We start from the raw sequence: 27854 nt of genomic DNA, 5'->3' as shown, positions 1-27854 counted from the left end.
GTTTCACTCTTGCTGCCCAGGCTGGAGTGCAATGGTGCGATCTCGGCTCACTGCAACCTCTGCCTCTGGGTTCAAGCGATTCTCCTGCCTCAGCCTCCCTAGTAGCTAGGATTACAGGCGCCCACCACCAAGCCCGGCTAATTTTGTATTTTTAGTAGAGACGGGGTTTCTCCATGTTGGTCAGGCTGGTCTCAAACTCCCGACCTCAGGTGATCCGCCCACCTTGGCCTCCCAAAGTGCTGGGATTACCGGCACGAGCCACCGTGCCCAGCTATTTTTGTATTTTTAGTAGAGACAGTGTTTCGCCATGTTGGCCAGGCTGGTCTCAAACTCCTGACCTCAGGTGATCTGCCTGCCTCAGCCTCCCAAAGTGTTAGGATTACAGGTGTGAGCCACTGTGCCTGGTCATTCTCAACCTTTCTTTAGGAATACTTACTCATTAGAATCTCGGACCATAATTACATCGGCCCCAGAATGGCCTTTGGTTTGTTTTATTGCTTTTTGTAATATATATGTCACTATGATTTTATCATGCAAGCAAGATTATATTGCTTGAGTGCATAGATTTATGAATTAAAATAGAAAATTCTGAACAAGCTCTAATGCAGAACACTATAATGTAATTATTAAACACACAGGCTCTGGAGTTGGGTTTCCTGGGTGTGAATCTCACCTCTGCCCCTTCAAGCTGTGGGACCTTAGGTCTCTTAACCTGGGTTAAGGGACTCTGGGTTTCCTCAGCTATAAAGTATGATTACTAATAAATAAAACCCTATTTCATGTGCTTGCCTTGATGGTTAAATAAGCTAAAAAAGATAACATACATGGAATCGTGCCTGGCACAAAGTAAGCACCATCAAAAAGTCAGCAATTGTTTTCAGGAACACTAGATGTGCATAAGTAAGTTCAATCCTAGACAGGCTTTTAGGGATCTTCCAGTAGACATTTCTTGTGGACACTGAAGTCCACAGGCAGAAGTCTAGGAAGCCCAGGGCTGTCTAGACAGATGGAGTTAGAACTAGGTCAAGCACCCACTGTGGGCTGACACCAGGCCCAGTGGCTTTCCTTTGTACCACATGTCATCAGTGACGTGTGGTCACTTGGCCACTCTTTGGCTTTGAATCCACGGCGCTGCATTGTTTCGTGATCTGTGGTGGATGCACGAAGGAACACAGAGTGGGACTGCTGGCTGTGGGCCGGGAAGGGTCAGTACCTTATCCTCCATGATCGTGGCCACATCCGGCAGACCCCTCACCACTTTGGCACGATCTGGAAGGGAAAGAAGAGACCCTGGTGACGAATCTTTTTCTGCCAGCCGCTTCCCAGAAGTTCATAGAGTTGAGGTTTATTTTAAGCAAGGCTTCTTTGTTTTCTTTTCTTTTCTATTTTCATTATTTTGGATGGAAATCTTTTTAAATTTTTTTTTCAAAGTTAATTTTTTGAGATAGGGTCTTGCTCTGTGCCCAGGGTGGAGCGCAGCAGCACGATCTCAGCTCACTGCAACTTCTGCTTTCCAGGCTCAAGCAATCCTTCCCGCTCAGCCTCCTGAGCAGCTGCGACTATAGGCATGCACCTGCATGCCTGCCTAATTTTTATTTTTTGTATTTTTATATTTTTTATATTTTTGTAGAAACGGGGTTTCGCCATGTTGCCCAGGCTGGTCTTGAACTCCTGGGCTCAAGCAATCCTCCTGCCTTGGCCTCCCAAAGTGCTGGGATTATAGGCATGAGCTGCCACACCTGACCTTGGATGGAAATCTCTAGAACTGTATTACATGCTTCCTTGTATTCATAAGTAGAATATATGGGATATAGTGTGTTTCTGCCACTGATCTCAGGTCATTTGCTATGATTGGTGGTACCTGGAGGTGACCATGAGATGCTCTTGCCCTCAAGAACAAGGACGAAGGTAAGTGGGACTACTCTGAGACTTCAACTGGCAAAATCCACACAACGGGTGTGACCAACAAGATCAGAGAAAGCGGGACAGAAGCTTTTGGGACACTTTGAACCTGATCAAGCAAAGGACCTGGTGGCCATTGTGGGTGACCAGGAAGAATGTGGTCGTCAACCACTAAGCAGAAACCTGGTCTACTCCTCATGGTGCAGGGGAAGCTGTGGGAACAGGACGCGTGGTCAGCACGGCCTAGACCAGAGATCAGGAATGTGCAAAGAGCCCGATGGGGATGGCGTCTGTCCAGTGGGTGAAAAGGGAGCAGGACCCTGGATGGGGAGGGGAAGGCCCCACAGATGGATGCAGTTGTGGGCAGAAAGTGTCACCAGCCCTTCACAGCTGGATGAAATGATCGTTTCCTTCAGCTCTGATTCCACACACCCCAGTGATCCAGTATTGGTGAATTCAGCTTTCCTCTATTAGGGTCCTGGACGGGGCTTCTCTTCAGGATGTGGCATTCCACGATGGGCAGGGACATTCTTACTGGGTGAACAATTAGATTCGTGGTACAAGAGCTTCCTCCTGGCCTGAGGCTGGTCTTGGGCTGTGCTCCCTCCACTGGGGCGCCCCTCAGCCCCCTGCAGGAGCTTCTCACTGCATGGCCACTTACACCCCTCAATTGCCCCTTCCTGATAACAGCTATGAGCCTGAGGCCTGCACTTCCTGTCAAGTGGGGACACCTGGGGACAGTGATGCTATGCAGAGCGAATTATCCCCTCCCACACATGGCCTCAAGCTGGCGGTGTGAGTTTTCTTGTCTGTTCTTAAGAGCTGTGCTGTCTCCTATGACCACACCTGTGCTCTGCTGCCTGCCCAGATCTCTCCCTCCCTGAAATCCTTACTCCTCATCTGCTGGGCCAGTGAGAGCAGACAGCCAGACTCCCACCACCAGGCTGCTTAGAATTGACTTGGGTTGGAGGGCTGATGAATGGGACAAGCTTGAGCTCATGGACTTGGTAGTAGCTCCCCCAGTGGCCCAGAGGCCGTGCCATGTGCCTCTGGGTTTGGGGCTTCATCCTGGATTCAATAAGGCTCTAACGCCTCGAGAGCCATAGCTTCAGCTTTAAAGTTGCCCTGTCCCCACAGATCACTCAGGAAGGCCTGCCCAGCCTCATCCCTGTCTGTCCCCTCCTTTTTGGTCCCACCAACGTAGTCCATGTGCCTGTGAGAACCAGGCTTGCGCTGGGCGCTTCCACAACACAATCCCAGGTGTCCTTGGATTCTGTCTCTGTCCTGCCCAGGTCTTCCCTGCAGCTCTGTAAGACCCTAGAGCCCCGCAGACCCCCCTGTGGAACGAGGCCTTCAGCAGCCCACCAAGAGGCTTGAGCTTCCAGGAACTTTGCCCCAAATTCAGAAACAAAAACGACAGAAATATCGGCAGACTTACTCTTCTCGATGATGGCCAAGGCTCTGAAAAACAAATGGGAACAAGGAGTGACCTTCCACTTGGTAAAGGACAGTCCAGCCCAGGTGGAGGTGAGGGGTGATGAGGGAAATGTGGAGCTGGCTGGGGCTCCCAGGAAGGAGTCATGAGCCTAGTTCATGCCACACCCTGGAGGGGCCTACAATTCACACTGAGAAATGTAGAGGAAACTTACTTCAGTCTCTGGTGTTCAGCCATGGCATCCTCAAAAGCTGTAAGAAGGACAGAGGAGAAAGAGGGCCATCAGGGCCTCTGCTGTCCAACAGTGGGGACAGGGTGACCCTGGGAGCAGAGCTTATCCCTGACTGTCCTCCACTCTCCTCCCCATGCCGATGTTCCTTTGGGGCAGTGGCAGGACTGGGTGGAAGGGTAGGCATCCCCCAAAAAGACCATGGGATTTTCTTTTTTCTTTCTTTTTATTTTGTTAAAAGATTTTTTAAATCTTTCTTTCCTTAACGCCTATCCCAGAGTAATCTTTATTATTATTCTTTTATTTTTTTTATTTTTATTTTTTTATTTTTATTTTTTTTTTGAGACGGAGTCTCGCTCTATCGCCCAGGCTGGAGTGCAGTGGCCAGATCTCAGCTCACTGCAAGCTCCGCCTCCCGGGTTCAAGCCATTCTCCTGCCTCTGCCTCCCGAGTAGCTGGGGCTACAGGCGCCCGCCACCTCGCCTGGCTAGTTTTTTGTATTTTTTAGTAGAGACGGGGTTTCACCGTGTTAGCCAGGATAGTCTCGATCTCCTGACCTCGTGATCCGCCCGTCTCGGCCTCCCAAAGTGCTGGGATTACAGGCTTGAGCCACCGCGCCCAGCCTATTCTTTTATTTTTTGAGACAAGATCTCACTCTGTTGCCCAGGCTGGAGTACAGTGGTGTGATCACAGCTCATTGCAGCCTCTATCTCCTAGGCTCAAGGAATCCTCCCGCTTCAGCCTCCCAGGTAGCTGGGAATATAGGCACGTGTCACCATGCCCAGCTAAATTATTTTTATTTTTTGTAGAGATGTTGCCCAGGCTTGTCTCACTATGTTGCCCAAACTGGCCTCTAACTCCAGAGCTCAAGCGATCCTCCCACTTTAGCCTCCCAAAGTGCTGGGATTACAGGACTGACCCAGTGTGCCCAGCCTGTTCATGGGATTTTCTAAGCAGGTTTCTCTGCAGACACAGGTGGATGGCTCACCTTGCCCTGAGAGATCTGTTGAGAGCTGCCGGACTTCCTTCCCTGCAGCTATTTCCAGAGTGTATTTGCCCTTGTCTGAGTCTTTGGGGTCCAGGATGTGAAGCCAGATCTCATCCAGGGTGGTGCCCGTCCTTATCCGATCACCACTCTCCAGACGTTTGTCTCTGAATGTGAGGGTGGAGAAATGGTTAAGGCTGCCTGTCTGCAGGTCAACAGATACCCCTGCCCCGAAATCCTCTCCTGTGGTTTTGTTTCAAGATCCGTGGGCTATGGGTGGTGACCATTCATGAGGCACCAGATAAATATCCATTCACTTATTCATTATTCAACCCTTCATTCATCATTCAATACTGCATTCATTCATTCATTCATTCATTCACCAGTTCTGGTGGCATGACAACTATGTGTTGGTGCTGAGTCCGCATTTGTGATGCATGCCACAGGCAGGGACCCTAAGGAAATGGTGCTCCAGGGTCCGTGACTGCCACTTCCCTCACCCTCAGGAGCCAACTTCCTTACCTCTTTATTCTCCTTTTAAACTCTCCCAGGCCTTCTTCCCACAAGCACTCTAACCTTTTGAAACCACATAAGATCCTGGCTAACACGGTGAAACCTCGTCTCTACTAAAAAATACAAAAAACACTAGCCAGGCGAGGTGGCGGGCGCCTGTAGTCCCAGCTACTTGGGAGCCTGAGGCAGGAGAATGGCATAAACCCGGGAGGCGGAGCTTGCAGTGAGCTGAGATCTGGCCACTGCACTCCAGCCTGGGCGACAGAGCGAGACTCCGTCTCAAAAAAAAAAAAAAAAGGAAACCACATAAGGTGAAACTTTTCCCCTTCTTTGCTTAAATTTCATTCTTAGAGACACTGTCCTCTGTTCCCAGTGTTGTGTTGCAGAGGTGACACCTCTGTGCTTAGTCACAGGGCTGAGAAACCCTGGCTAGGGGAGGAACCTATTGTCCTGAAATTCCATCTGGCCTCGGCTCTCACTCATTTGACAACCTTGACCAAATCAGTCAAGCCTTCTCCACAGAATGGGTGCAGTCATGTCTGCTCCACAAGGCTGAGGCATGCATCTGATGCAAAGCACTGGGAAAACTTTGCTGTTGGATTATCTGGGGTCACTCAGAGAGTGGCTAAGTCTCCGTGGGTACCTCATCTATCCTGCCTTCAAGCCCTGGCTCTCAGTTAGTGGCCAGCCCTGCAGACCCTTTTCCTGCATGTTTCTCCTAAGCCTGGCTGACCAAGTTTGCTAAGGCTGCAGAGGCCCACAAGGATGCCCTGACCCACCTGACTACTTGGCTTTTCTTCATCCCTGCATCCCTTTCTCCCCCAGTTCCCAGCTGCTGCTCAGAGACTGATCCTGCTGTGGCCAGAGTTTCCAGAAAAATGTTGTCCCACCAAGGTTCCCACCTTCGCTGGGGGATCTTGGCAAAGCCTTTCCTCCCACTGCTAATCTCTATCCTCAACTCCTTCTGTGGACAGCAAGACCAGGAAGAGACCCTGTCTCTGCCAACCACTGGGACCAGGCTCTGCTTGGAGGACCGGGCAGGGAGAAGGGAGGGAGGCCCCCGTGGGTCAGGTGCTGAATCCTTTCCAGCCTGGCTGGGGCTCTGGGGCAAGGCAGACCTACTTGTGGAACCAGGTGGTTTTCATGTACTCCACGTTGTAGTACTTGACCTTGCTGAAGATCCGGATCCCTTCCTCGGTCCCCTGGATTTTCAGGGGAGTTGCAGAGAGGGCTGGGGAGACAGAAGAGAAGGATGAGTCTTCCTTGAGGCCATTTAGGCATCAGATTTGGGGGCCAGCTTGTCTGACTCTGCCCTGGGGGGCGGGTAGGTGCTGTAGGGGCAATGCAGTGCTGTGAAGACGCAGGATGTTCTCTTCAGTGTTTGAGGTTGGAAACTAAACCCACCCCCAATAGCCAAGGCCAGTGTTAGGCTGCTTGGAGGCTGTTGGGCATCAGGGCAGGGCCAGGCAAAGAGGCAAGCTGCTTACCACCAATCCTGCCCAGCTCGGTGAAGATGGCATCCAGGGCTGGAAGGAGACAGAGAGAAGGGTTTGCTGGCATAGGGCTTCCCTAGGGATGTGCTAGGAGTGGGGACATCCTTGAAAAAGGCTGGTGGAGCCCATGAGCTGCTCTTGGGGGGACAGGCAGCTCTGTAGGATGACTCTCATAGTTTGGGGATAGGAGGGGGTTCAGGGCACTCGGCAGTGGGGTGGGGAGGAGGGCACTATGGATGGAGGACAAACATGCAAACCTGACAGTTTTTTGCAGGTTGAGCCAATCAGCCTGATAAGGAGCCTGGGCCCACTGTGGGACGGAGGAGTGAACTCAGGCTTTGGGTCGCCAAGCCTGGACTCACTGTGGTATACTGTGGTGAACACAGGCATCAGAGTCACACTGACCTGGCTTCTGCCACTGACTAGCTGTGGAATCCTGGGCTAGTCACTTAATCTCTTTGTGCCTCAATTTCTCCAAGTGACATGGGGATCCCATAAATCTTACTGCACAGATCACATCACAGTCTGCTCCACTGTGCTCCCTCCATAGTCCCTGACCCATCGCCAGCTCCTACCGTCACCCGTGAGGTCCAATATGGTGTCGTCCTCCCCTCGATCGTCAGAAACCATCGCTCTGTAAATTCCCTTGTCCTTTTTGGACAACTGGAAAGAAGGATGAGCGATGGTGGTGTCAGCATGGGCTTCAGAAGGAGAGATGGTTACCAAATCAGGAGGCCTGGGCTCCAGGCCTGCCCCTCACTCTCTGTGTGACCTCAGGTAAGAAGACCCTTCTCCTCCCTGGGCCTCCGTTTACTTATCTGGACTGGGTGAGCTCTAAGGCTCCTTTCAGCTCCAGAGCCCTTGGATTCCTAGCTCAGGGATTGTCTGGGCCTGGGGAAGGGGTGGAGTAGGGGGAGTTGAGGGCAGAACCAGACACCTTTATTTGCATTCACAGGCGGCTGATCTGAGCACAACACAGTGAGCCTCACTTTGCAGAGCTTGTCTGGGCCTGGCCCACCTTTCACTCCCTGGGGCTCCTGGATGGAGGGACCCCACCACCTGCAGTTCCCCAAGAGGAAGCACGTTTTCTCCTGCCCAGGAAAAGGGGGTTCTCTTGGCCCATGTTTTTCAGCCCCAAATTAAGTCTGAACAAACACTCAGCAAAGCAAGAACCTGAGTTGTGCTTTCAAGGCAAGGTCTAGAGATCAGAAGTGACCTCTCATTACACAGCACCTTCCTTCAGCCCCTCATCTCTCAATACTTCCCAGCAGGACCATCTCCACACAGTGGGTTTGGGGCAGGATCCAAGACAGAGGCAGCTCTTAACCTGAGGATTGAGGTGCTGAGCCCCAAAAATCCTCTCTTATGTCCTCACCATCCCAGGAAGGCTCCAAGGTCTCAGCCAAACCCAGAGTGGGTGGCTGGAGTGGCTTCTGACCCCACGCTCTAGCCTTATGTCTTTACACTGAAACTCTCTGAGCCTCAGTTTACTCATCAGTAAAATCACGGTATCATCCTTGCCCTGCCTGTGTGCTACAGCTGCTGTGGGGATCAAGGGAGGTAACTCCTAGGAGGCCAGAAACTTTGCACCAATGGGACTGATGATTATACTAAAACTCCGTAACTACGAAGCACCTACTTGGTGCCACAGCCTGTCTGAGTTGCTTGCACAGTGGTGGCAAAGGCTGACTTGGCATCAGCCTGGCCAGGATTTGGGAGAAGACCTTGAAATCATTGTTTTCTTCCTAGTCAGCAAACCTCTGTTTGCTCCAGTCCTCCTGGGCACCCAGTGAGGCCACAGACATCAGCAGCAGGGCAGAAAAAGGTTGACGTTTAAGAGCAAGCCTTGTATTTCTCTCTTAACCAGGCCACGGTCCGCCAAAGGCCATAGGGGAGGACTTGGAGGGAGAACTGAGCTCCAGGCCTGCTTTATTCAGCCCAGATCTATCTCCCCTGGAGACATCCTTCCTGTCCTGAATCCTAGACTGCTGGGGCAGGAAGGAGGTGTTGAGAGAGCATCCCTTCCAACTCGCTCAGGTTGCAGATGAAAGCTGAGGTCAGAGAGGGACAGGGGCTAGCCCAAGCCTGCACAGTCATTGGCAGGGCCAGTACTGGAGCTAAAGAAGAAAATCAGTAATACTGCTTCTGTCTCTATTGAAAGTTTGGGGTTTTAATAGTTTTGTGTGCATTAATTTTGCGTTTTTAGAATATTGCATACAATACTATTTATCTTGATTACTGAGTTTTTTTGGTGCCCCTTAAATTTTGTGCTCAGGGCTTCACTTGTGTCAACCTAGCTTCGGCCCTGCCTCTGACTCCCAGCCCAGAGCCCTCCCTGGCTTGCAGCCAAAGGAGAAAGTGAGCCCTGAAGCTGGAGCCACACTTGCCTCTTCGATGCAGAGAAGTCCCGTTCCCGTCTCTGGGTCATACTGACCATCTGGCATCTCTGCCCTCTGGAAGAACCACTGAAAGCGAGTCTCCTTCTTGGTGTTTGTCACCTGAGGAAGGTGGGGAATGAGGAGACTCTGTCAGGCTTGTTTCTTTTGAGTAAAACACACCTGTGCACACCTTCAGGCATCTCAGCCGAGTCCTTTCACATACCATATGACTCCTCTGCTGGCTTCCGGACTCTGAATTCTTGCTAATGGTTTTCCCTCTGCCTCTTGATCCCTGCCCTACTCTGTTTTCCTTGTAAATGTTCATATGCTTCAGTTAAATGTCATCTCCTCCAGGAAGCCTTTTTTTCTGAAGCACCCCATAGTCACCTCCCATGACGATTCATCAATTTCCTGCCCCATTCGGGTCAAGCATGAGTGATGCTGTTTTCCAGTGGTCCTGCCTTGACCATGGACTCCCAAGGCCCACAGAGCCCACTTCATCATCTTTGTATGTTCAGGACCTTGCAGAGTAGCACATAAGAGATGCTCTGAGTTTACTGAATGGATATGCTTCTGGGAGAGCACCCACCCTCCCCTTCCCCAGTTATCTCAACAGGCCGAAGGGTGCTAAGAAGGACCTTAGGCTTTGGAGTCAGACTGGGCTCTCCCTCTTACTGTGTGGCCTTGAGCTATTTCCCCATTTGTTTTCTCATCTATAAAGTGGGGATAGCAATGCCTATGTCACAGATGATCGTGAGGTGGATGAAATAATACTGTGAGTCTCTGAGCACAGGATAATCATAAACACAGGGAGAGCCCTCAAAATACAAATGCTCGCAGGCTCCTAGACCCCCTGACCCCTCGGAACCCCTTCTGGAGCCACTAGAATCTCGTTCAAGGTTGGTCCATCTCACACTAATCCCACCCCATGGGGGCTGGGAAGGTGGGTTTGCTTTTGGGTTACATGCAGTCTCCTCGGGGGTGCTTTCTGTGTGTGCGATCAGCCAAGTACAGCGTGTGGAATTTAGGGGGCCAGGTGGGCAGGGACAACAACTGGGCTTGGGGATAAGCCACAGGTCCCCCCGCGCTGGGCCTGGGGGCAGGGCAGGACTTGCCTTGCACGTCAGCTGCACTTGGCAGTCCTCTGTGACCTTCCACTGCAACGGCTGCTCAAAATAGGGACCTGTGTGTGCAAAACAAATATGCCCACCGTCAGAGAACCAGGCTCAGCCAGCGTGCCACCTGTGTCCAGGCAGTGATGGGGGGAGGGGCAGTTAATGGCTATGGGCTTCTCAAATGCTGTCCCTGCCAGGGCTGGGACTGGGATGAGGCAAGGGTGGTGCTCAGGGTGCAAATTTCTTTCTTTCTTTTCTTTCTTTCTTTCTTTCTTTTTTTTTTTTTTTTGAGACTGTCGCACAGGTTGGAGTGCAGTGGCGCAATCTCAGCGCATTGCAACCTCCGCCTCCTGGGTTCAAGGATTCTCGTGGCTCAGCCTCCCGCGTAGCTGGAATAACAGGCATGTGCCACCATGCCCGGCTAATTTTTGTATTTTTTGTAGAGATAGGGTTTCACCATGTTGGCCAGCCTGGTCTTGAACTCCTGACCTCAAGTGATCTGCCCACCTTGGCCTCCCAAAGTGCTGGGATTACAGGCATGAGACAGTGTGCCTGGCTTCAGGGTGCAAAATTTAAGAGGGCTCAGCTCTCACCCTCAGGTCAGGCAAGAGCTATTTTGATCTGGCATTGGGACAGAACTGGACTGAATGGCAGTGGACATCCCTCGGGGGCCCAGCAGGGCTGGGGGGGGCCCATTAACCCCCAGTCCAGCATCTCTAGCACGAACCAGTGGCCAGGGGTTTTGAACTTCACTCCAGCAGCTCTTACCCTGTTTTCTCTTCCAGTCCCTTCTCTTAGCATCTGCCTGCCTCAGAAGTTTGTCAAAATCTGTGAACACAGAGGGAGGAACCAGCATGAGCCGAGAAGAGTGTGGGTCTGGAGAGGGGACATGGGGCAGCAGAAGGCGAGGGGTGTGCTCAGCGGACTGCAGAGCGGAGGACTCAGGACTGCGGGGCAGGCCGGGTGTGCAGGGCAGGGCAGGGCGGGGCTGACCGTCATCCACCAGTGTCAAGGTAATCTGGTTTTTGGCTTTTCCGTCTTGGAGTTGAGCGGTGTACGACCCTTTGTCCTCCTCAGACAAGTTCTGGATGATCACTTCCACCAGGCCCTTCTCTCGGTCAAAATTGATTTTGCGATTCTGAAAAGGACAAACTCCAGAGTCCTTTTCCCTGTTCTGAGAACTTTGTTGAGGGGAACACATCAGGGTGTAGTGGGCTTGGGGGTGGTAAGCGCAGAGCTGTCAGCCTTCAGAGGCTTGGGCAGGGTGTTGGGTAACCCTCTGCGGCTCCCCCCACACCCAGTCCCCTGGATACTTGAATACGTTACAATTTTTTTGTTGTTGTTTTGTTTTTCTTGAGACAGTCTCACTCTGTTGCCCAGGCTGGGGTGCAGTGGTGTGATCAGTTACAATTTAATAACAAGCCCCCAACTCCCGCTGTGCCATGATTTTGCCTGTTTTTTTTTTTTTCTTTTTTTTTTTTTTTGAGACGGATCCGCTCTGTACCTAGGCTGGAGTGCAGTGGCCAGATCTCAGCTCACTGCAAGCTCCGCCTCCCGTGTTTCCGCCATTCTCCTGCCTCAGCTCCCGAGTAGCTGGGACTACAGGCACCTGCCACCTACCCGGCTAGTTTTTTGTTTTTTTAGTAGGCAGGGTTTCACCCGTGTTAGCCAGGATCGGTCTCCGATCTCCTGACCTTGTGATCCTCCCGTCTCAGCCTCCCAAAGTGCTGGGATTACAGGCTCTTTTTTTTTGAGACAGAGTCTCGCTCCATCGCCCAGGCTGGAGTGCAGTGGCGCAGTCTCGGCTCACTGCAGCTTCTGCCTCCCGGGTTCAAGCAATTCTCCTGCCTCAGTCTCCTAAGTAGCTGGGATTACAATCATGCGCCACCACACCCAGCTAATTTTTGTATTTTTAGTAGAGACGGGGTTTCACCATGTTGGCCAGGCTGGTCTCGAACTCCTGGCCTCAAGTAATCTGCCTGTCTCGGCCTCCCAAAGTACTGGGATTACAGGCGTGAGCCACTGTGCCCGACCACTTAATTTCTACTTCTTTTAAAATAGGAAAAACCCCATCGGCATGTGTAAAGGATATTGGAAAAAAAAGTACTCATGTACTTGCTACCCAGTATTAACACTCATTTACATTTTACCATATTCTTTAACAGTTTTTAAAATTTCATTTTCCTCATCTAGGTTCTTTCTCCCTCTGGCTTTATTTGTATGTATGATTTGGAGGAGTGATCTAATTTTGTTTCATTTTTCTATAGGAACAACTATAGAAATATAGTTGAATACTAATGAGTCCAGACTTTGTAACACTTCCTATACCATGTGGTAAGGTCATTGCACAATTTTTATGCAGAACTTTCAAGTCAGTTTTCTGATTTGCACCTTTTGATGCTGGGACAACCAGTCCCATTGCACAGATGCAGAAACAGGCAAGACAGGTGAAGAGACCTGCCAAGGTCATATAACCCACAGGGGGTGGACATGAGACTCCTGTCAGAACTAGTGCCTTCTTTATATAATACATATTTTCTTTCTTTCTTTTTTTTTTTTTGTCGTTGGACCTTTGATATATGTAACACATATTTTCTTTCTTTTTTCTTTTCTTTTCTTTTTTTTTTTGAGATAGAGTCTCACTTTATTGCCCAGGCTGGAGTGCAGTGGCGCGATCTTGGCTCACTGCAACCTCTGCCTCCTGGATTCAAGCGATTCTCATGCCTCAGTCTCCTCGGTAGCTGGGATTACAGGTGTGCACCACCATGCCTGGCTAATTTTTTGTATTTTTAGTAGAGACAGGGTTTCACCATGTTGGCCAGGCTGGTCTCAAACTCCTGACCTCAGGTGATCCACCTGCCTCGGTCTCCCAATGTGCTGGGATTACAGGCGTGGGCCACCCTGCCCAGCCACAACATGTATTTTCTAATGGCTGCTTTGCCATCTGGAGATGAAATTCACAAATAATATGAGATTGAGTCATGAATTTGAGTGTCTCATGAGGTTGAAATTGCCATGTCAGCAGGTAAACAGTTGAATATCGACAAATCATGTGGTTCGATCTAATACAACCTGTCTACAGATATGATTTACAAAATAATATCATACTCTAACCATAATATAAAGAAGAAATAAGTCATTTAAAATAAAAATATTTCAATATAGACGTGCTTGGATATAACCTCAATTATGCCGCACTGATTTATAATGAATTGGTTTGACTTTAAAAGAAGAAAAACCAAAAAATCAGAAGCTATTCTGTACAAAAGCAGGAAAATGAATGAGCGTAGGTAAAGTAGCCAGCAGAATAAAAATTCTCCATTCAGTGTATAGTAAAATTGCACACTTTGGGAGGCTGGGTAGGAGGATCGCCTGAGTTCAGGAGTTTGCAGCCCAGGCAACAAGGCAAAACCCCGTCTCTACAAAAAAAATTAAAATTAGCTGGGCATGGTGGTGTGTGACTGTGGTCTCAACTACTCAGGAGGCTGAGGTGGGAGGATTGCTTGAGTCTGAGAGGTTGAGGCTGCAGTGAGCTGAGATCATGCCACTGCACTTTAGCCATGGTGACAAAGTGAGGTTCTGTCTCAAAAACAAACAAATAAAAACAGAAAACAAAAAATAAAATTGTTTGGGAGACAGAGGCAGAAGGAGTACTTGAGGCCAGGTGTTCAAGACCAACTTGGTCAACACAGTGAGCCCCCATCTCTAACTAAAAAGATTAAAAAAAAAATGTACAAAAATACTTTGTATTTATATCTAAAATAGAGTTAGGGTCTAGCCTTGGATAATTATAGGCATGAATGCAGGTTTTTCATCTTAAGAATGTCTGGTGGGGTAATCAAAAGTTGTGGGGGGGATGGAAATTCTTTGTTTGTGGGAATGTCCCTTGCATTGGCCAGCATGTAGTGTCCCTGCCAACCCCCACCCCCAACACCAGCACTGGTACTAAAAGCCAAAGGTCCTCATCCCGTCGCCACCACTGAACAGCAAAAGCACACCGTCATTTCTGAAATGGCCACTAGGGGGAAGTACCAGCCCATGCAGAATCATGACCCCGTGAGGCCACCTCCCTGGCAGGGGAGCCTCACTTCAGGGATTGTGAGCACCCAATTACCGGAGAGCTGAAGATCTCCTTGTTGTTGAAGATTAGATGCAGCTCAGCGGCTGGAGATAACTTTTCTACTTCCAGCCAAAGCCGCACCTCTCCTCGTTCCAGGATGTCAACGTTCCAGCCGGAGATCAGTTTGATCACTGGGAGGGGCAGGATGGGAAGGGGGTGGGTTGGACCCCTTCTCCCTTTCCCGCTCCCTTCCAGCCCCACCTGGAGCACACCTTTGGCATCTGACATTGCAAAACGCTTAGAGAACCTGAAGGACACTCTGCTGGGTGGGGCTCAGAGGAGGGTTTTCCGAATGCCCACTCTGGATTTATTTAATCTCAGCAAAGCATTTCCTCTTCTAAGAGCTCTGGGGCTGCGGTTCTCAACCTGGCCGGGCATTGGATCCCCGAGGACTTTCAAAATCCCTAGCATCTGGGCTCCATCCTCAGAGATTCTGATTTGTCTGGGGCATGGCCTAGGTATTGGGATTAGGAAAGGTGCCAACATGGTTCTTTTGTGTAGCCAAGTGTGTGACCTCCCCTGCTCTAGGGACTGCACACACTGTCCCTAGCCAACGGAGGGAAGCAGAGGTTTAGAAGATCCCAAATCTAATGACTAAAGAGCCAATAATAGTAATTATAAAAGAGGACAACGCCCACATTTCCCTTCCTCGCATCCCCTTTCCTGCTGCTCTTTTCCGTCTGTGAGCTTCCTGAGTGGTCTCTGACCTTTTAGCTCTGTGGTTCCCCACCCGCTGGGGTTGTTTCCTGGTCCTTGGCCTGACTCTGCTCTGCTCAGAACATGCCAGTGGGCCCAGTGGGGGCTGCACAAGGCTGCAGCTTGGACTGCTTGCTTACCTGGGTTTCTGATTTCATGACTCAGCTTCTTCAGCTTCTCCAGTTCTGGGATAGGGGGGAGTAAGGAAGAAACCAGAGAGAATGAAATATCCTGGCCAGGGGTGGGAGGCCCACAGGAGCCATCCAATGATCCTGTGCTGGGTCAAAGTTCCAAGAGACACCTCCCCCCAAGGTGGGGTCCCTTGGCTCCATAGGGGCCATGATGAATACTGTGGGCCTTGGGGCACTGAGGGTGATGCCAAGGCTGCTGCTCACCACCCTGAAGTTGCATCTTCTCCCTGTCCTTCAAGGCCTAGATCAAGTCTTACTTCCCTAGAGGAGCACCTACCATGTGCCTGGTTCTGCATACTTCATTAGTCCTCTGCAGTGCTGTGGGCTGAGTATTACTGTCTGCCTCTGGTCACTCTGGGACCACTGGTGCCAGGGCCTCATTGCTCACCCCTGTCATATGCTATCTTAGTGTCCCTGGGTCCGGACCACACCGAGCACTGTAGCCCAGAAGTCTCAGATTGTTCTAGAATGCTGTCTTATTTGCTGTTTCTTCTTCTTCGTCTTTTCTTTTTTTTGAGACAGAGTTTTGCTCTTGTTGCCCAGGCTGGAGCGCAATGGTACGATCTGGCTCGCTGCAACCTCTGCCTCCAGGGTTTAAGCGATTCTCCTGCCTCAGCCTCCTAAGTAGCTGGGATTACAGGAGTGTGCCACCATGCCCAGCTAATTTTTGTATTTTTAGCAGAGACAGGGTTTCACCATGTTGGCCAGGCTGGTCTTGAACTCCTGACTTCAGGGGATCCGCCCGCCTCAGCCTCCCAAAGTGCTGGGATTATAGGCGTGAGCCACTGCGTCCCCCCTGCTGACTGCTTCTTTGTGTTGCCTCTTCTGCTAAAGCGAGCTCTGAATCTACGTGAATGTCTTGTACACAGTAGGTGCTCGGTCAATACGGACTGTGTGGATGAACTGGCGGGGCAGAGCCCACACCTCATTTTCTCTAGTAAGCCCCAGAATCCTTAACACAATGAGTCTAGATTCATGGCAAGCACACGGCAAACAAAACCAAAAAACACCATCATTTTCATGGATGGCTTTAGTTTGCATAGAATCATCTGATTGTATCTGCATAACAATATTGTTTCAGGTGGGGGCAGCCAGGGATTATAATCCCTCTTTATGGGCGAGAAACTGAGGCCCAGGAAGGTGGCATGACTTGTCCAAAATCAGCCAGCAAATTATGGAACCGGAATTGGAACCCGGGTCTCTCTGGCTTCTGCTTCTTAACAAAATCAAAAGGCCTCATGTGCCACGAGCAGGACAGACAATAGGCAAAGGCTGTCCTGGTTGCTACAGAGGGAGCAGAGCATCTCATTGGCTGTGAGCACAGGCTTTGGTTCAGTTTAATTTATTAAATATGGATGGTCCTTTAGACGTGGTATTCACTCTCTGGTTACCCACAGTCCTCAACACTCCCTATTGTCACCCCGTTTCTCAGACCAACTGCTGTTTGCAATTTATCATCACACTTGCACTGTTGTTTTTGGGGGCCACAGAAAGAAACAAAAATAATTCTAGTACCTTTGCTTTTACCAAAAGTGGGAAAACAGCCTGGGCGCGGTGGCTCACGCCTGTAATCCCAACACTTTGGGAGGCTGAGGTGAGCAGATCACAAGGTCAGGAGATTGAGACCATCCTGGCTAATATGGTGAAACCCCATCTCTACTAAAAACACAAAAAATTAGCCCGGCGTGGTGGCAGGCGCCTGCAGTCCCAGCTACTCAGGGAGCTCAGTCAGGAAAATTGCTTGAACCCAGGAGACAGAGGTTGCAGTGAGCCGAGATCATGCCACTGCATTCCAGCCTGGGCGACAAGTGAGACTCCGTCTCAAGAAATAATAATAATAAGTTAAAAATAAAGAAGTGGGACAACAAAAGAGAGACCAGAAAAATGTAAATTTCACTGGGCAGGGATTTTTGTCTGTCGAGTACACTGATGTAATATACAGGGCCTACCTGGCCTGTGGCAGGTACTCAATAGGTATCTATTGACGGAAAGAATGGGTGGGTGAGGGCCTACTTCTCTGTGGAAATGGCCACTTTACTTATTTTGGTTGCTTCTTGCTGACCTCTGTGGGCATTTGTGTTTGGGACTCTCTCTCTGGGGAGGTGGCAGGGAGGGGGGCAGGAGCATTACCTTCCTCAGTCAGCGTGTGGCTTGCGGAGATGTCTTCATCGGCATCAGTGACTATGACTGAGTAGGTGCCCAAATCCTCGAGGCCAGGTTCTTTCAGGATGACCTTGGACCTGGCAGAGAGAGGAGAGCAGAGGCTCTGGGAGGAGCTCCTTAGTCTTGTGCACTAGAGGCCTGGGAGCCAGGGAGTCCAGGTTGCCTCTGGTGAGCCTGTACCACAAACAGACCCTGGCCAAGTCAGGAAGCACAGGCAGCTGCCTCCTTCTAACCTACCTCCTCAGGGTCCCCTCAGGGTCCCACCTTCAATGGTGCCATTATCTGGGCTCTCTGGCACTGGGTCTGCACTGGTCACACCACCCTGACCTCCTCCAGGGCTTGAGGCATAGGCTTTATGCCTTGCTGGACAGAGCTGAGGCCATGAGCCGCTGGGGGAGGACTGAGACATGGGGGCATTTGACAGGGGTCCTTGTGGTCATCTGGTCCAACTCTACATGCTATAGATGAGGAACCTAAGTACAGAGAACTTGTAAGAGCAAGTCCCTGGCACCCAGGTTAGAAACCAAGTCCTCTTTGAAGGTCTCCTCGAAGGTACTGAGTTAGGGGCACATATAATACCCTACGGAAAAGGAATCTCCAAAAGAACAGTGCCATTGGCTGAGTGCAGTGGCTCACGCCTATAATCCCAGCACTTTGGGAGGCTGAATGGGGAGGATTGGTTGAGCTCAGGAGTTAGAGACAAGCCTAGACAACAAGTGAGACCCCATCTCTACAAAAAATACAAAAATTAGCTGGGCATGGTGACGTGTGCCTGTAGTCAAGCTACTCAGGAGACTGAGGCGGGAGGGTCGCTTGAGCTTGGGAGGTCAAGGCTGCAGTGAGCTGAGATCATGCCATTGCACAGCCTGGGCAACAGAGCAAGACCCTGTCTCAAAAAAAAGAAAGAAAAGAAAAGAAAAAATAGCACCATTGCAGTCCCATAAGTGCACTCTCTACTCTTCTCACTAAGGTTGCAGTCAGCATCCTCAGAGAAAGACCGAGCAGGACCTTTCAGCCATCATCGATGAGTCCTGCCCCGTGGTCTCAGCCGGGAGTGTCTGCCAGCTCCTCTGACAGTATTTGGGTCTCGTTGAGCAGTTGTTTCTCCTCTCGCCTCACTTGTTTTTTTTTTTGTTTTTTGTTTTTTGTTTTTTTTTGAGACGAAGTCTTGCTCTGTCGCCCAGGCTGGGGTACAGTGGCCGGATCTCAGCTCACTGCAAGCTCCGCCTCCCAGGTTCATGCCATTCTCCTGCCTCAGCTCCCAAGTAGCTGGGACTACAGGCGCCTGCCATCTCGCCCGGCTAGTTTTTTGTATTATTTTTAGTAGAGACGGGGTTTCACTGTGTTAGCCAGGATGGTCTCGATCTCCTGACCTCGTGATCCGCCCGTCTTGGCCTCCCAAAGTGCTGGGATTACAGGCTTGAGCCACCGCGCCCGGCCTCGCCTCACTTACTTGTTAACTGTATCCTCGATCTTGACCCTCTGGGGGTCCAGTGGGCCCTTGTAGTCTTTGGACCACTGAAACTCTGAGGAGTCGGGGGCTTCAGGGGCTTCGAAAGCCAAATAGATAAAGCCCTCTTCATCCACACCAACCTCGATCTCATGGGCACCTGAAGGCGAGATCCAACAGAGGGCAGCGGATGTTTATGCATAATAAACCAGGTTACATCCCTCCCCTGCTTAAACCTCCAGGGCCTGCCCGTTGCTCTTAATAATAAATTTGACTCCTTGCTGTGGCTGCCAAGGCATTGCATGATCTGGCTCCTTCTCACCTCAAATGTCACCTCTTCAGAGAGGCCCTCCTTGACTGCCCTAGCTAAGCAACCTTGCCCCATCCTATCATCCTGTATTCTTTCTTTTATAATAAAGCACTTATCTCTATCTTAGATCGCTTTCCTCATGCAATAGTTTACTTGTTTACTGCCCTCTGCTCCCCCCACTCCTACATTAGAGCAGGGATCTTACTCTCTCATTCACTCCTGTATTCACAGTGCAACGTGGGCATCACCAAATATTTATTAAATGAATGAATAATTAAAAGAATGGAAAGAGAATGTGCTTTATAGTTAGTTGGGAGAGGTGAGTGATTCTGTCATATACCAGCATGTGACCTGGTTGATCTTCTCTGAGCTATAATAAAATCAGTCTCAATGTGGGATGATGACCCCTCCCTCAGGGGCTTGCTGGAGAGCCAGAGAAATGTGAGGGCCTAGCACAGCATCAGGCTTCTCCCAGCTTCCCTTGAACTCCACCCGTCCCCAACGGTGTAGCCCAGCAGCAGAGCTCTGGCCTCTCCGGCCACCCCTACCTGGCTTGTCCTCCAGGAGCACAGGATCGGTGGGCATGGACGGTTGCCCCAGACCAGCCGAATTCATGGCTTGTACCTGGAACACGTAACTCTTTCCTGGCTGCAAGTCAGAAACCTGAGGGCAGAGGGCAAGAACCAGCACTGAGGACAGCAGTGACTTTTCCAGGCCCCAGGGTGCAGGGAACCACTCGGGGAGCCACTCTCAACAAGAAAACTCCCTCCCTTCTTGTGTCCCTCATCTTTCCATGTGACAAAGACGGCCGTTCAACACCTGGCGATTGTCTTTGCCATCCTTTTCTTGGGCTCTCTCCACCAATCACCAGGTTCCATCTGTTTTATTTCCCTAATGTTTCTTTCTTTCTTTCTTTCTTTTTTTTTGAGACAAAGTTTCACTCTTGTCACCCAGGCTGGAGTGCAGTGGCACAATCTCTGCCCACTGCAACCTCTGCTTATCTGGTTCAAGCAATTGTCCCGCCTCAGCCTCCCGAGTAGCTAGGATTACAGGCACTCGCCACCATGCCGGGCAGACTTTTGTATTTTTAGTAGAGACGGGGTTTCACCATGTTGGCCAGGCTAGTCTCGAACTCCTGACCTCAGGTGATCCACCCGCCTCAGCCGCCGAAAGTGCTGTGATTACAGGTGTGAGCCACCACGCCCGACCTCCCTAATGTTTCTTAAATGTGGCCACTTTCCTCCAGGTCCCATCCACAGCCATGATTGAGGCTTTGTTTCTCCTCACCTGGCGTAGTCCAGCAGTTTCCTAAAGGGCGTTTCTGCCCTGGGACCCTTCTCTCCAAGTCTATCTCTGCCGATCTCATGGTGTGTACATCTTTTAGTGGCCTTCAGGGTCAAGTTCAAATTTCGAGGTTGAGTACCTAGAGTCTTCCTAACCTGGCCTTAGCCTGTTGTCCTCTTGTCCCTCCATCTGTCCCCTTCACGCCACAGCTCTCTCAGCATCCCCGCATCCATCACACCATTTCACACCTCCCTGCCTTTGCCCTTGCTGAGTGCACTGCCCGGAATGCCGTCCTGCCTCCCTCCTGGCTCACTCCACTGTAGCCTGTGCTTCATCACTCCGTTTCGGCAGATGCGTGGATTCCAGGAAACACCTCTCACCTTCTCTTTTGAGCGTCCAGAATTCCTGAGACCCCCTCAATTGCAACATTTATCACACAGTATTATTATTGCCTGCTACCCAACAACTGTGACTTATTTAGTTTCTCATGCCCAGGAATTGGTCCAGGCCTGGCATTAAAGCAGGTGTGAAGAAATGTTTAGCCAGGGGCTGACTGACCGAATGGTGGCCAACAGTCCATATGCAGAAGCCAGTGCCAGGTCACCAAGGCTGTCCTGCCCTGGCCTGGGCCAACGTACATGCGGAGGGGGTGAGCCACTCATATAGGTGAAGACCTCACCTATATGAGGTCAGGAGACCTCAAGGTCTCAGCAGAGTCCCCGGGCTGAGGCTCGTCTTCCCTGATTCTATCTGAGGTGGCTTTAATTTCATTTTTTGTAAAATGAAGGTATTTTACTTTTTTCCGATTATAAAAGAAATACACACTTGTTGGGAAACATTTTAAGTGACACAGCACAACATGCCATGAAGGACTAAAGCACCCGTGGCAGGCCCTCCCCCAGACATGACCAGAATGAACCATTTGGTAAAATCTTTTTTTTTTTTTTTTTTTTTGAAGATGGAGTCTTGCCCTGTTGCCCAGGCGGGAGTGCAGTGGCGCAATCTCGGCTCACTGCAAGCTCCGCCTCCCGGGTTCACGCCATTCTCTTGCTTCCGCCTCCGAAGTAGCTGGGACTACAGGCGCCCGTCACCACGCCCAGCTAATTTTTTGTATTTTTACTAGAGACGGGGTTTCACCGTGTTACCCTGGATGGTCTCGATCTCCTGACCTCNTTTTTTGTATTTTACTAGAGACGGGGTTTCACCGTGTTACCCTGGATGGTCTCGATCTCCTGACCTCATGATCCGCCCGTCTCGGCCTCCCAAAGTGCTGGGATTACAGGTGTGAGCCACTATGCCCGGACAAGGTAAAAATCTTTTAGAGATTTTTTTTTTTTTTTTTTGAGATGGAATCTCACTCTGTGGCCCAGGCTGGAGTGCAGTGGTGCGATCTCGGCTCACTGCAACCTCCGCCTCCCAGGTTCAAGTGATTCTCCTGCCTCAGCCTTCTGCGTAGCTGGGACTACAGGCACGCGCCATCACATGTGGCTGATTTTTGTATTTTGTTGTAGAAAAGAGGTTTCACTATGTTAGCCAGGCTGGTCTCGAACTCCTGACCTCAGGAGATCTGCCTGCCTCGGCCTCCTAGAGTGCTGGGATTACAGGCATGAGCCCCCACCGCGCCTGGGCAAAATCTTTTTAGACTTTTCCAAGGACATAATCCAGGTAGAAACAGGACATGCACCTATCCTATTTGTTAGTATCTTATTCTTTCCCATTGTGACGGGCTTCTTGAGCCAGCCTTCTTTCCTCCGGCTGCTCCCTCATGGAATGTTGATGAATGGGCTTGAAAACTGCGTATCTTCCTGCCTGCTGGGGAAAAGCACCCAGGAAAACGGGCTGGAGAAATACTTCACCTTTCCCTAGGGCTGCAGAAACTGGAACCTAATCCACATCACATTCTTACAAATATTCCTCAAATAAAGGAGGCCCTGAGACATGCTGGCCCTAGGTGTAGACACGATGGCCTGTGAAAGTGGCCTTCAGTCACCTGGAAGTCTAACTCTGATTGGTCGTCTAAGGTAGTAATTTGTGTCTGCTAATAATGTTTCAAGTGACATCTTTGTTTCCTGACATGTCTAAGTATTTGTGAATTGTCTTGGTTAGGCCCGGAGAAGACACTTTGTGATTTCCTTACCTCCCGCACGTGTGGAAGTTAAAGCAACCACCACTCCAGAACAAAACCAGTGATTCTGCTAGACTTCTCATTCAGCCAACGATTCTAGAGTTTGTTTCTCATTTAAATTAAGGAACATGTAGCTTCAGCCTCCCAAAGTGCTGGGATTCTTGGGGGCTCTAAACAGTTCTGTTCAAGGTGGGTCTGCACTGGAAAATGATCTGGATGGCTGAGGCAGGGGAACTTGAGACCTCTGTCAGTCTCAAGACTGAGACTGGGGCATTGTCCCTGTCTCACCTGGCTGACAACTGGCTGGGGCGTTGTCCACTCTTTGCACTCATGCATACACGTTTATTTATCTACGTTATATATAACATGTTATATATATTATATGCCATTCACATATAAATATCCTACTCTGTATTCTGCTTTGTTTTTCTTAGCCACATAGGATGGATACCTTTTTGTGTTAATACATACATGTAGGTCCACCTCATTCTTTTTTTTTTTTTGAGACAGGGTCTTGCTCTATCCCTCAGGCTGGAGTGCAGTGGTACGATCACGGCTCCCTGCAGCCTGGACCTCTCTGGGCTCAGGTGATCCTCCCACTTCAGGTGATACTCCCGAGTAGCTGCGACTACAGGTGTGTACCACCACACCTGGCTAATTTTTTTGTGTGTGTAGAGATGAAGTTTCTCCATGTTTCCCAGGCTGGTCTCGAACTCCTGGGCTTCAGCAATCCTCCCACCTCGGCCTCCTCAGAGTGCTGAGATTAAAGAAATGAGCCACCATGCCCTGCCCATCTCCATTCTTTATACTGTCTTGTTCTTTTAACTGCCTTATTTATACTGCCTGGCACAGGATTCTACTTTTAAGGTACACTGTGATGAACTTAAGCAACACTCCTACTAATGGATGTTTCAGTTGTTTCCGGCTTGGGCCATTATAAACAAGGCTACAAGAAGCATCCTTATCCTTAGAACTTTGCACATTTGCCTAATTACCTTTCTTTTTTTTTTTTTTTTTTTTTTTTTTTTTTGAGACGGAGTCTCGCTCTGTCGCCTGGACTGGAGTGCAGTGGCCAGATCTCAGCTCACTGCAAGCTCCGCCTCCCGGGTTTACGCCATTCTCCTGCCTCAGCCTCCCGAGTAGCTGGGACTACAGGCGCCCGCCACCTCGCCCGGCTAGTTTTGTATTTTAGTAGAGACGGGGTTTCACTGTGTTAGCCAGGATGGTCTCGATCTCCTGACCTCGTGATCCGCCCGTCTCGGCCTCCCAAAGTGCTGGGATTACAGGCTTGAGCCACCGCGCCCGGCCTAATTACCTTTCTATAATTCAATACCAGAAGCAGAATTCCGGGCTCAAGGCGTATGCATGTGCAAATGGTGATATACCTGGCTGATAGCAAGTGAGTCTTTACGGAGGCGCCTGCCTAGCATGGAGCAGGACATGGGCACCAGCCAGCCAGACCTACCTCCAACTTGCTGTGACCCTAGGTAAATCGCTCTTCCTCTCTGGTCCTCTGTTGCCATTAAGTGAGGGCAACGATGTCTGGAGGTCATTCCAGCGCTAATGTTCTAGTGGCAGGGAAGGCTCGGGGCCAGTGAGAAGATGAAGGCATAAGAACTTACCCTCAGGTGGGTGCCAGAGATGGGGCCCGGGGTGACTGGCTTCCACTGCTCAGAGCCTTCCTCCTGGAAACTGACGTGATAGCCTGTGACAGGCCCAGCTCCCGTATACAGTGGGGGCTCCCACTGCAGCATCAGGGATGTGGCTCGCACCTCGGACACCTGTACATCGTACGGGGGGCCTGTGACAAATGAGAGATGGGCAGAGATGTGTGAGTTGGGCAGCCAGGCAGCCAGCCAGGTGGGCAGCAAGCCCAGCAGTCAGTCAACAAGCTTGTCAATCCATCAGTCACAGTCAAGCCAGGAAGGGCCTGCTCTGGGTGTCGCCAAGCCCAGGCCAACCCTGACATCATGACAAAGCTTGGCTCTGGGCCTGAAACAGGGTTCACTTTTCAAAATGTGCTCAGCCTCCCCTCCTCCTAGTAGCTTCCCTGACCTTCCCCATCCCCATCCCAGACAGCATTAATCCTTCTAAAGTGCTTCAGTGTTTAGCGTGGGGGCCAAGGGTGTAACTTCTAGAGTCAGACCTCTGGGGTTCATGTCAAAACTCCACCTCTTCCAGATATGTGGACTTTGGGCGAGATACTTAGCCTCTTTGTTCCTGTCCCCCCATCTGTAAAATGGGGATAATAATAGCTCTTGTAATATAGTGCTTTTGTGAGCATTAGTGAGATAATTTATGAAAAGTGTTTGGTACCTAGTAGGTATCCAATAAATATTAGTTGTTTATAATTGTTGCTGTCAAAAGCATCATACATTTTAGTTACCTGACACTCAGGTAGAGGTTTTGTGTAGAAAACAGAACTGAGCTGAACAAAATGATGGAAAAGTGTGATTCTCCTTCCTCAGTGGGAGGTGAGGGGCTCATTTGTGAGAAGGCTTACAGGGTTAATGGGAACAGTGGGTAGGGTGGCCAACTGTCCATTTGTCCAAGACTAAGAGGATTCCTGGGACATGGGATTTTCAGTAGTAAACTGAAAGTCTCAGGCAAACCAGGACTAGCTGCTCACTCTAGCAGTGCACCTTTGGGGCTGGATATTGGTCTATGTCCAGAAGCAGGCAGGGTCTTGAGTTGGGAAATAGTTTGTGCTGGGCCAGTTGATGGCCCAGATCAGGGGTCCTTTAAAACAGGCTTAGGACTCCATTTGTGTCAGGAATTATAGAGTGGGTTTGTGGAAGGGCCAGAGGCCTGGGGTGCAGGACAAACAGTGCAAGCCTGAATGCACAGAGGAGTGCTGCGGCCCTCATCTCATTGGGTAGGTTTGGGGAAGGAGGGAAGGGTAGGCACTGGACTTCAGGCCTGCAGGCCTCTCACCTGGCTGGGGCATTGTCCACTCTTTGCACTCGAACAGGCTGCTGGGTGCCGACAGCTCGCCAACACCTGCCCAGTTGGCAGCCCGGGCACGGAACTCATAAAAGTGGCCTTCACGAAGGTCACTGACCTTGAAGAGCAGAAACGCAAACTGTGAGGCTGAGGCTGGGGGAGGGATGCGGAGCGACTCAGAGCAGGAGGTCTGTGGGGGCTTTGCTTTTGTGTTTATTTATTTATTTATTTATTTTTGAGACGGAGTCTCGCTCTGTCGCCGGGGCTGGAGTGCAGTGGCCGGATCTCAGCTCACTGCAAGCTCCGAGGCCTCCCGGGTTCCCGCCATTCTCCTGCCTCAGCCTCCCAAGTGGCTGGGACTACAGGTGCCCACCACCTCGCCCGGCTAGATTTTTGTATTTTTTAGTAGAGACGGGGTTTCACCGTGTTAGCCAGGATGGTCTCGATCTCCTGACCTCGTGATCCGCCCGTCTCGGCCTCCCAAAGTGCTGGGATTACAGGCTTGAGCCACCGCGCCCGGCCTGTGTTTATTTTTTGAGACATGGTCTCACTTTGTCACCCAGGCTGGAGTGCAGTGGCATGAACATGGCTCACTGCAGCCTCAACCTTCTGGGCTCATGCAGTCCTCCCGTGTTAGCCTCTCGAGTAGCTGGGACTACAGGTGCGTGCCACCACACTCAGCTAATTTTTGTATTTTTTGTAGAGACAGGGTTTTGAACATGTTGTAGACTGGTCTCGAACTCCTGAGCTCAAGCAGTCCACCCGCCTCAGCCTCCCAAAGTGCTGGGATTCTTGGGGGCTCTAAACAGTTCTGTTCAAGGTGGGTCTGCACTGGAAAATGATCTCGATGGCTGAGGCAGGGGAACTTGAGACCTCTGTCAGATTCTGTCAGACTCCAAGACTCAAGCACTGCCCTCCGGTCTCTGCTAAACCAGTCATGACACAGGCTGGGGCCACCTTCCAGCCTTACCTTGCAGACCCGGGTGGGGATGGGCTGCTGATTAACCGCGTGCCAGTCCAGCTCTTCTGAGTCATGCTGGTCCAGAAAGTAGCCCAGGATCTTGCCACCTCCACGACGCTTAGGGGGTTTCCACCCAATGACCATTTCACTCTTCCCGCAGTTCAGGAGGGCAAAGCCATATGGGGCAGACGGGGTAGCTACAGGGAGGTAAGGAAGTGAGAACAGCTGCTCCCTAGGGTGGCTGGATTGGACAGTGGGGCCTGAGGGAGCCGATGAGCCTCCCCTAGTTGGTGCCCGCCCTACTCCAGGGGTTTTTCCCTGATCCAGCAGTATCTGTGCCTCAGGAGGGCATCGGAGCCTCAGGTTTCTGGGCCTGAAGGCTTCCCCACCCGCTAGAGCTGCTCAGGCCTCATCCCATGACCTCAAGCCATGGTTACTTCCTTCCCAAAGGAAAGGGCAGCCAGGGCCAGCTCCAGTTTCCCTCAGAGGTCGTATGTGCCACGAGCCACTAGGACTGGGCCCTCCAAGATGTGGTCTATGAGCCCCAGCTCCCCGCCCAGCCCAGGGAGGTTTGCAGGCTGGACCTGCCCTTGGACTCACCCAGAGCCTGCTTGACCCTGATGGGCTCGGTGGCGGCTGAGCTCTCGCCTACCCCAGCCTCGCTGACTGACCTGACACAAAACTCGTACTCCTTGCCCGTCCTCAGCCCGGGAACTGTAAACCTGGGAGGGAAATGTGCAGCTTTCATGGATGTACAAACAGCCTGGAGACATTCCCAAACTTTCTAGAACAACTTTGTGGAATAAGTGGTCACCAGCGTGGTAGAATTTGAAAGTTCCAGGTCAATTCTTCCTAAAAATATTGCCCTTGATCCCATGGCAATGCCCGAGATGACACCGTGGAGGGGGTAGACCTAAGGGTTTTAAAGGATGTTTGCTTTTCCAGATCCACCCTTAAAATGCAAACACGCTAGGAAAGGTCCTAATTTAAAGCAAAGGCAGCCAACCCTGGACCCAGCACCACATGGTACATCTTCAAGACTTTGGGCTCTGTCCTTGAAAAAGAACATGTGGCTGTTAATGCCTGCACTAATGCTGTGATGCAAAAACACAGAGTCCTTTCAGAGCCCTCAAAGAGAGTTGTCATCCAGAGACACGCAAGAATGCTCTGGCTTAGAGAAAAATGTCCTTTTCATCCTGTCCCTTCTTGATAAGACCCAAATTGTGGCCCTCTCTCTCTCTTTACCTATCAACATTCTCCTAGAGCAAATCTTGTTTTGCAGGGAGCTCCTTTCAGCTAGTGGTCCCTGAGGAGTCCCCAGGACTTCAGTCACATCAAGTGTTGACAGCTAGCAGAGCAGCAAGCTCTCTGCTTGGGGACAAGTGCCTCTAAAGGGGGAACATGCCTTTATGGGACAGATGGAGCACTGAAGTGGGTAATGGTCAGGCAGCACCTGAACAGGGGAGGCTGGGATGACTCCCCAGACCAGATCCCGTTGACAACAGATGACAACGACGATAATGCCGATAGCAACGTGCCCTTGTCTGGCACTCACTTTATG

General features: G+C 50.7%; 1 protein-coding gene across 1 annotated transcript in view; it reads right to left on the bottom strand.

Annotated features, from left to right (window-relative positions):
- Positions 1-27854, bottom strand: part of MYOM3 (myomesin 3) — a 61388-nt gene that overhangs the window by 2278 nt on the left and 31256 nt on the right. The window contains exons 17-36 of the mRNA XM_017886552.1: positions 26894-27015; positions 26303-26490; positions 25324-25450; positions 24012-24190; positions 19529-19643; positions 18674-18830; positions 17188-17297; positions 15007-15051; positions 14165-14301; positions 11044-11188; positions 10819-10878; positions 10051-10118; positions 8945-9055; positions 7133-7220; positions 6552-6590; positions 6187-6295; positions 4555-4718; positions 3552-3588; positions 3341-3363; positions 1214-1269 (exon numbers count right to left, since the gene is read on the bottom strand). Coding sequence (XP_017742041.1) covers positions 1214-1269; positions 3341-3363; positions 3552-3588; positions 4555-4718; positions 6187-6295; positions 6552-6590; positions 7133-7220; positions 8945-9055; positions 10051-10118; positions 10819-10878; positions 11044-11188; positions 14165-14301; positions 15007-15051; positions 17188-17297; positions 18674-18830; positions 19529-19643; positions 24012-24190; positions 25324-25450; positions 26303-26490; positions 26894-27015 — 2080 coding nt within the window. The remainder of the gene's footprint in view (positions 1-1213; positions 1270-3340; positions 3364-3551; positions 3589-4554; positions 4719-6186; positions 6296-6551; positions 6591-7132; positions 7221-8944; positions 9056-10050; positions 10119-10818; positions 10879-11043; positions 11189-14164; positions 14302-15006; positions 15052-17187; positions 17298-18673; positions 18831-19528; positions 19644-24011; positions 24191-25323; positions 25451-26302; positions 26491-26893; positions 27016-27854) is intronic.

Source organism: Rhinopithecus bieti, unplaced genomic scaffold, assembly GCF_001698545.2.
Source record: "Rhinopithecus bieti isolate Rb0 unplaced genomic scaffold, ASM169854v2 scaffold_14826, whole genome shotgun sequence".
Lineage (NCBI taxonomy): Eukaryota > Metazoa > Chordata > Mammalia > Primates > Cercopithecidae > Rhinopithecus > Rhinopithecus bieti.
This window is presented reverse-complemented; position numbering and strand designations above follow the sequence as displayed.